Source organism: Aplysia californica, unplaced genomic scaffold (genome assembly GCF_000002075.1).
Source record: "Aplysia californica isolate F4 #8 unplaced genomic scaffold, AplCal3.0 scaffold00454, whole genome shotgun sequence".
Taxonomy (NCBI): Eukaryota; Metazoa; Mollusca; class Gastropoda; order Aplysiida; family Aplysiidae; genus Aplysia; species Aplysia californica.
The window spans coordinates 39,405-47,740 of record NW_004797724.1 but is presented as its reverse complement, the minus strand read 5'-3'; the positions used below and the strand labels follow the sequence as shown (position 1 = coordinate 47,740).

Sequence of the window (8,336 nt, the reverse complement as noted above, 5' to 3'; positions counted from 1 at the left end):
CACACACACACACACACACACACATGCACGCACATACACAGACAGTCACATAAATGTATAATTGGTGTTATTTTATCAAACATACACATGTACGTGTGTGTATCAATAAAGTACAAATACAATGAAAAAATAAGTCCCCAAACAAACAAACAAATTAACAAACAAACACGTACACGAATTTTAATGAGAGTCATTAAATTTATGAAGCATAGAGATGTACGTGTGTGTATCATTAAAGCAAAGATAAGATGAAAACAAAAACACCAAACAAACAAACAAATAAACAAACACGCACACGGATTAACGATGGAAGTCGTTTTATGAAGCATACATGTATGTGTGTGTATCAGTAGTGGAGAAAAGGAGAGAGAAAAAAAAGCCAGAAACAGAAACAAAAAACAACCAAACAAACAAATTAAAAAAACACCGGCCCACGAATTTCTACTTGGGATCATTTCATAGAACATAGAAATACAATATCATGACAATGTACATGTGGGTATTGTGTATTGGTTTAAAAAAGATCCCTGGAAGATCATTAAAAACAGGACCATCAGAACCAAACATATCGGGCTCTCGTGGTCTAGAGGTACGCGTTCGCTTCACATTCAATAGGTTCCAGGTTCGAAACCTGACAGCAACGGCAGCATTAACATTTTTTCTCTAAAATGTTCTCTTTTCACCTCCTTTCCTTTTCTCTAGACATGTTCTGTCGTCTGCTTTCACCTCCACTTTCTCGCTCTAACCCGGCCCACCCCCGGCCAGTGGGCTCCTCTCTCCTTTGCTCCTGACTATTTTTACAAGTATTGCTTCTCCTTGCTCCCTCTTACTACTGTCTTTCAGCCACACATCCCTGATCTTAGGGTAGGAGTGACCGAATATTCGGCTTTCTCGAAAGGGCAAACAATCTCGAGGTCCCTTGAGCAAGTTGCGCACTTTAAGCTCTTTTGGTTGTTCTAAAATCGATAAGAGTAGGCTTCGGTCGCCACCAAGGCAAAATTCAAAATTGATTCATACCAAAACCTGACAATACTCTAGTCAGTATGAAGACATAATTTTGGCGGGCCGCGGGTGTATCGATACCATCATCAATACCATCACGACGAGGTATTCGCTTAGGGCAGTCGCTGTTCCCCGGACACATTTTTTCTTATTTTTAAAAATAGAGTCGCTGTTCCCCGGTGCTCCATCAAGGAACACATGTGTCATGAGTGGTTGTTTTTTCGATTCAGGAGTCTTGTCTTAACGTAGGGGACGTTAGATTTTAAAGCAGATATGTGTCTTTTATGGGAAGGTCAATTTAGAATTACGGTATAGTATCTATTTTTAACTTTCTAATTTGACTGGCAGTTTTCATTCATAGTAATTGAGTAATTAATTGTCTTAAAATCTCTTTTTGTCTTTAAGAGTGGCCTTTTATGTAAGCATAGAGGTTAATTTTTGCAAACTTTCCTGAAGTCCAATCTTTCAGCCGTTTAGTCTTTAGTATTGTATGAAGATTAAAGGTGGAAATATCCACAGAAAAGCCAATAATAAAGCCCCCCCCCCCCCCCGCCTCACAACCCCTTGCCGATTTTCCAGCTTATTTCATCTCTCTCTCTCTCTCTCTCTCTCTCTCTCTCTCTCTCTCTCTCTAACACGTGTGGGTGCCCAAGAGGAATTTTCCAAGAATGGTAGGGTCGGAGCCAAGTGGGCCAAGCGTGTGCACTAGTCACCTACATGAAACGATTGACGGGGAAAGCGCGACCGCACGCGCCCCCAAAGTGGGGGCAGAATAGAAGTAGATTAATCTATAAAGTTATTTTCTATTAGACAATCTCAAAAAGTGACCCGTAAAATTACTTTAACCCAAATCGTATTTTGTCCAGGAGTCTAACGTAACGACCTATAAGATGATGTGGTCGTACATGTCATCTGCCTCGCCTCCTGTCATGGTTTCATCCCTACAGCAAGGTGTACACAGGGTGCAAGTAAGCGAAGATTTTTATACTTCAAGAAAGTTATACACTCCTCTATCTGAGATACAAAAATGTACTAAAATAATGCTCCCAAACTTACCGGTGGCAACATTAATTAACTTAAATCAAATGAAACGTTTGGTACTGTTTTAGGGAATGCTGTCCTCGCAACAAGATTCTTCTAAAATAACTTTTTGTTATGAAATAACAAATCGTTTATAGGTTGCACTGACAGTAAAATCTGTGTGGTTGCCCAGAGATTTTGAGAACAAATTAGCTTGAGTTGTAGTTTGCTATATTATTTGAAGTAAATCAGCTCCCTGTCTGTCTCCTTTAAAGTTAACGTCACAGCTCCTTTAGCACATTACTGTGATGTTTCTGTATTTGTGTGTGTATCTAGGTGTGTGTGTTTGTATGTTTGTGTGTGCGTGTGTGTGTGTGTGTATGTGTGTGCGTGTGTGTGTGTGTGCGTGTGTGTGTGTGTGTGTGTGTGTGTGTGTGTGTGTGTGTGTGTTTGCGGGCGCGCGGGCGTGCTTATTTAAAAGACATCTTAAACATTTTCTGTTCCTACAGGCCTATCCTTCATAAGCTTTTAACGTTATCTTTCATTATATTTGTTCTGTTCCTATGTCTGGGGATGAAAATAGTCTCTCTCTCTCTCTCTCTCTCTCTCTCTCTCTCTCCTTGTGTGTGTGTATGAGTGTGACTGTATATAATAATATTTATGTGTGCGTGAGTATAATTATTACGTGAGTGCGCGTGTATGTATGCGTCTTTCACTACTCTCTCTTTCTCTCTCTTTCTCTCTTTCTCTTTCTCTCATCCCCCCCCCCTTCTCTCTCTCTCTCTCTCTCTCTCTCTCTCTCTCTCTCTCTCTCTCTCTCTCTCTCTCTCTCTCTCCCTCTCTTTTTCTCCCCCCCCCCTGTTTATTCACCGCTTCACTATCCCCAGAACTCCGGGGGCAAGTATGTCTTTCTGCTGGAATCTTCCACCAACGAGTATATCAACAACAGGCTGCCTTGTAACACAGTCAAAGTCGGGCCTAATCTAAACCTTGAAGGCTTTGGCATTGCCACTCCACATGGGTCAGACTTGAAGTAAGCCTATTTCATTCTTACTGTCTGTAGAAACTTATTTTTAAATAGCCTGAGATAATCAGTAAAAAGATTCTTAAGGACACGTAAGCGTACGATTACCGTTCCGTGTACTGTAAGCGAAGACAAGGTGTCTAAAAGTTGAAACAAAAAGGGAGGGCCATCTTTTGGGAGATAACTCGGTCATCTTTGCTTACATTTTAAACAAACTTCAAGCAAAAAAAATTCAACCACGGGGATGTTTAAGTGATCAGTATGAAGAGAATCAATCTTTGAGTTCAAGAAACTTGAAGTTTCAAATATTCAACCAAAGTTATATAACTTATAACTTATTAAAACATTCAGTTACAGAGGCGTGATCGGCCTCTCTTGGTTGCAGGACGAACAATGACCGTTATATCTAAATCAGATGTAGATCCCAACCTAACATTGAGAAATTAGGAGAAAGAAAAGGTCTCGTTTTTAAATGATTTTGTAACCATTCTACTTGATTTTTAAACTTTAAACTTCCGAAGGCCTTTCACAAAATGTCTGTGGGTGGTTGGCGGATGCTCTGGTGTAGTTTGCTTCTTCTTTCCTATCAAACATCTATCGTCCTTGTCTCCCCTTCTTCTTTTTTATGTGTGTTACTCTCTTGTAACACGTCTAATCTTCTGGTGCTCATATGACCTTATGAAGTTGCGAGCGTCGTAAAACCTCTACTAAAACTTTAAAAAACAACAAAATGTCTGACCGTGGCAGTGTTGAATATGGAACGCTACTGACATGTTAATAATTTAGGAAAAAAGCAATTGTATCAAGAAACAGCGGTCAGATCTCTGTATTTTGGATAGGCTTTTGTCAGAATGAGCATAGATGTGTGTTGCTCTTTAGAGTATATATGTATATACATTGTGACTCCAAAAGTCTTGTAATTAAATTCTTGCCAGTGGTTGAATGATACATCTGATGTGAATGTACATATTGTCAGCTTTACTTCTCTTTTCATATTGAACTTGATGAGAGTAATATAATATAAAATTAAACATTTTTAGATGTATACCTGCATGTGTTTTTACGGTCCCGTACAGCCAAGAAAAATTTCCCTCTGGGATAATAAAGCATCATCTTATCCTATCTTATCTTATCATTTTACAGATGACCAAGTTCAAGTGTATAGGAGATTGTCAGATTGGCAAAGATAAATCATGAACAGAAGTATTAGTTCAAAGCAGCCTTGGTCAGATAATTTGTGAGCGACTGCTATAACGGGGGGAAAAGGGGGTGGGGGGGGGGTGGAGGAGGTGGGGGGGGGGGGGGGGCTTGTGTTTGAGTCTGTTGGCCTTTTAAAAATATTCTTATTAACTCAGAAAGTAACATTTTGCTTTAGTCTATGGGTTATTATTAGTGGTTTTCATACATTACCCGAGAACTCATTTTCATACATGTAGTATTATTATGTACATGACAATAAATCAGACCCTGTCCATAGCGGCTACATGTTGATAATGTACACTTTTCTCTGTGATCTTGGCTGTTTGTTACGGACATGTTCGACTGTAAATGTATAACATTCCCCTTTGTTCTGACAGAGAGAGTGTAAACTACGTGACTCTTAAACTGAAGGAAGACGGCACTTTGCACAAGATGAAACAGACATGGTGGGAAGAGAAGGGAGAGTGTGGCGTGGACACTGGTAACAAGGTGAGGGGTTTAAAAGGTCATTCAACATCGTCTGATATTCGCTCATTAAAATTAAGGGTTTATTAGTACTACACGTTCAGTCGCATCTGGCAATGTTCCGTCCTTTTTGTGTTATAAGAAAGCGATACATAATGCAGAATCATGGTTTAAAAAAAACAAAATTGATATCTTCGAAATCCGCCACACCCCCCCCCCCAAAAAAAAAGGAAGAAAAAGAAAAAAAGAATAACAAGATAAAGATACAATAAAAATTTTAAAAGATAAAAAAGAGAAACGCTCTGGCTCCGAAATCGATACCATTTTTACAATATGACAGATTTCCGTGAGTTTATTCACGGACGTGTTGTAGCGGGCGAGAGGGCGACAGGTCGTGCAGAGAGGGTCCGCTAGCGGCCGCATCAAGGTTCAGGGACAGCTTTTGCTGCCAGCGACTGGGTGCATAAACAGAATCACTAAAAAGAATGATTTGCAGTAATAATAATATAGATCTAGTTTACAAACTGCTCCTTTTGAGACAGCGACCCCACCTTGCCCCCACATTTCAATGTTTACTTGAAGATTTCATCCTACGGCTGTCTAGACGTCTCCAAGTGAGTCTAGAAAAGCACTGATCCTGTCTGTTGGGTCGAGTGTATTGGCATACCATACGTGATGTTGAGGAGAATGTGTCAACCGTTTAATGCATTGTGTGAATGCTGTAAAATCCCCTATTATTTTTGTTGACCCACTTTAAAGTAACAAAAGAAAACGTGTCGGATTGTTTGCAGTGGCCTTTTTTGAACGGGTTTTTAGATTCTGTTGGTCATTCAACTTTTAGACAAGTATGCAAAGATCGGAGAAAATTAAACTGAGAGGCTTGACTTTGTCTTATTTTAACAGCTGTCAGACGAAAGTGAACAAGCTGTAGCTGTGTTTCAAGAGTTACAGTTTACAGGGCTGCCCCATGTGGCTCTAGCTTCTGCTGGAGTCTTCTATCCGTTAGTGTCCACTCCTAGAATATTTTTTTCAAATTGCTTTTTGAGCTTTACCTGTCGTGAATGTAGGTGGCTTGTTGTAAACACTTCGTCCTTGATTTTTAAAAAAATGCTTTGTGTATGAAATTTTAACATGTAGTCTAAAGTGGTGCTGGAATAAGTCAAATTTATGAGCAGCCCGAGAATAGATTGCCCTTGTTTCTCTGTCATACAGCAATATACCACACTAAGGTACTATTGTTTTTAGTCTAGCATTTATCGTGTTGTCTTTGTATCCTGGAACAATTTATTGTTAATTTTTTCAAACTATTGTTTTGAACCTTTTGTTACAACCTACCGCAATATAATTTATCTTGCCTTCATTTTGATACATTGTCTCGTCACCTGTTATTATGTCGAGGTTTTTCTTCTGACAGGAATCCAAGAAGAGATCCCTTTCCCTCAACAATGTAGCCGGAGTATTCCTGTTGCTGATTGCCGGCTTGGTGGTTGCCATAGGAACAGGCCTTATTGAAGCTCATTACATCAAAACTCAGTATCTGAAATATGCAAGTACAACTAACGCGTGATTTTCTTCTGAGTGTGTGTATTGTCTCGACATGCTTGACATTTTAACGAGCCACAAGAAGTCACTCGTCTTGTCTGTTTCGTTTCCTTAATTGGCTGGCTTACAACGGTTACTTGTGTTTCTGCTCTCGAGTGGAGCTTGGGAGACAAGGACACTCCCGTGTTCGCAAGTAGACCACTTCACACTGAGGCAATCGACCTCAATAGCAAAGAATTGAAAAAAAAGGAAACTATTTTCTCTTGTAAGCTGTCACCATAATTTGCCGACTGAAGAGAAACTGTCGGCAATCCCATCAGAGTTAATTGTTTCTTTTAACTATCTCCCTTTCTTTGCTCTCATATGACCTTATGCAGTTGCGAGCGCCGTAAAACCCTCTACTATTTTAAAAAAACACCCCCCTTTCTCTCTCTCTCTCTCTCTCCCCTGTATTTCTCTCTCTCTTTATATTACTTAATTTGTGAGTGGTTGGCGGGTGCTCTGGTGTGGTTTGCTCCTTCTTTCCTATAAAATATCTATCTTCTCTATCTCCCCTCCTTCTGTTTTGTGTTTGTTACTCTCTTGTTACATTTCTAATCTTCAGCACTTATATGACCTTATTGCGTTGCGAGTTTTGTAAAACGTTTACTAAAACTAAAAAAAATTCCTTACTTTCTCTTCAAGTCTAAAATCATAATTATTTACATATCCCTTTACCCCCTTTAGGAATGTTAAAACAACAACAATAACAACAACAACAGCAACAACACACACACACACACACACACACACACACACACACACACACACACACACTCAAACAACAACAACTACCAACAAATACCTAGCTAGTTTGTAAGAACCTTATTTAATTTTTAAAGAGCAAGAACTTATTTATTTATACCTTTTATTCAAATCCTCAGGTTTCCACACTGGATTCAAGATGTCTTCAACATGAATATTCAAATGGAGGAATTGTTAATAAATATATCCAATCTTAAAATCTCTCTTTTTCCGAGTTATATTATCCTCTCTTTGTGATCCGTTTTGGTCACGTATGGAGTTATAAGAACCTTGTTTGTAGCGCAGCCAATAGGGATTAGAATCTGTAGACGAGTCTCTACGTGAGTGAGTTTCTGCATCTTACCCAGTTCGTTATCATCGATTGCTTTTACCAGGGATTGGGCAAATGTGATTGTTGGGATGTGCTTCCAGAAAAGTACACATATATCTAGATTTTGTATTAGAACTCTGCCATGAATTGGTTTGGAATTAACTACTTGTACAGTGATGAACGGGGTGTACGAGTTTTATTGTACGCTTTATAGGCTACATGTACACGGCAACATGCGCATGGGCCAATGAACACAAGCCAGGCGACTTAACTCTAGTCTCCGCATGAGGTTGTGGTTTAAAATGTAAACAACAAGCGCGCGCACGTATATACACACACACACACACACACACACACACACAGAGAGAGAGAGAGAGAGAGAGAGAGAGAGAGACAGAGAGCAGTCACCCCGTGAGATATCGCCAATTTGTCTGGATAGTTTACACAGTCGGTACAGTATGACGTTGTAGTGTCTATTGATTCTTGCAGAATTGTTATTCAACATAACACAGGCATGGCATTAATTTGACACTGATATTGATAACGAATTTAAAAGCAAATGCGCATAAAAATCAAAGAAATTGTTTTGCTTTTGCCTAATCACTCCACTCTATCACGGACTGATGGAAAAATATTTGGTGCGGCATAAATCTCTGGACCCGCTCCCCCCCCCTCCCCCCAAACCCCCCCAGCCTCTTGAAATCAAGCACACGCATCGATCCTTGAGTGAGTGGGGGCCCACGTTCGGGTCTTGTTGGGCCCGTTTTCTCTATCATATTATCTTGCATTGAACCTCCAAAAATTGCTGCTCATGAGGCTGATACATGTATCAAACGTACGCCCGGCTCAAAGCGCAACCCGGGTTCAGCAATGTGGGCTCCACCTTTGTTTAACCATCAGACAATAAAAAACAAATAATTTGTAAAAATGCGTGTTTGACTTCCAGCTCGTTAACATCACAACATTTAC

The 8,336-nt window shown here is 39.8% G+C and overlaps 1 protein-coding gene across 1 annotated transcript in view; it reads left to right on the top strand.

Annotated features, from left to right (window-relative positions):
- Positions 1 to 7,254, top strand: part of LOC100533314 (glutamate receptor subunit protein GluR5) — a gene marked incomplete at its 5' end in the record, with an annotated part of 137,422 nt that extends 130,168 nt beyond the window's left edge. The window contains 5 exon segments of the mRNA NM_001204612.1: positions 1,869 to 1,970; positions 2,910 to 3,055; positions 4,624 to 4,735; positions 6,126 to 6,257; positions 7,177 to 7,254. Of these exon segments, the coding sequence (NP_001191541.1) occupies positions 1,869 to 1,970; positions 2,910 to 3,055; positions 4,624 to 4,735; positions 6,126 to 6,257; positions 7,177 to 7,254 (570 nt within the window).
- Between the last annotated feature and the right edge of the window lie 1,082 nt (positions 7,255 to 8,336).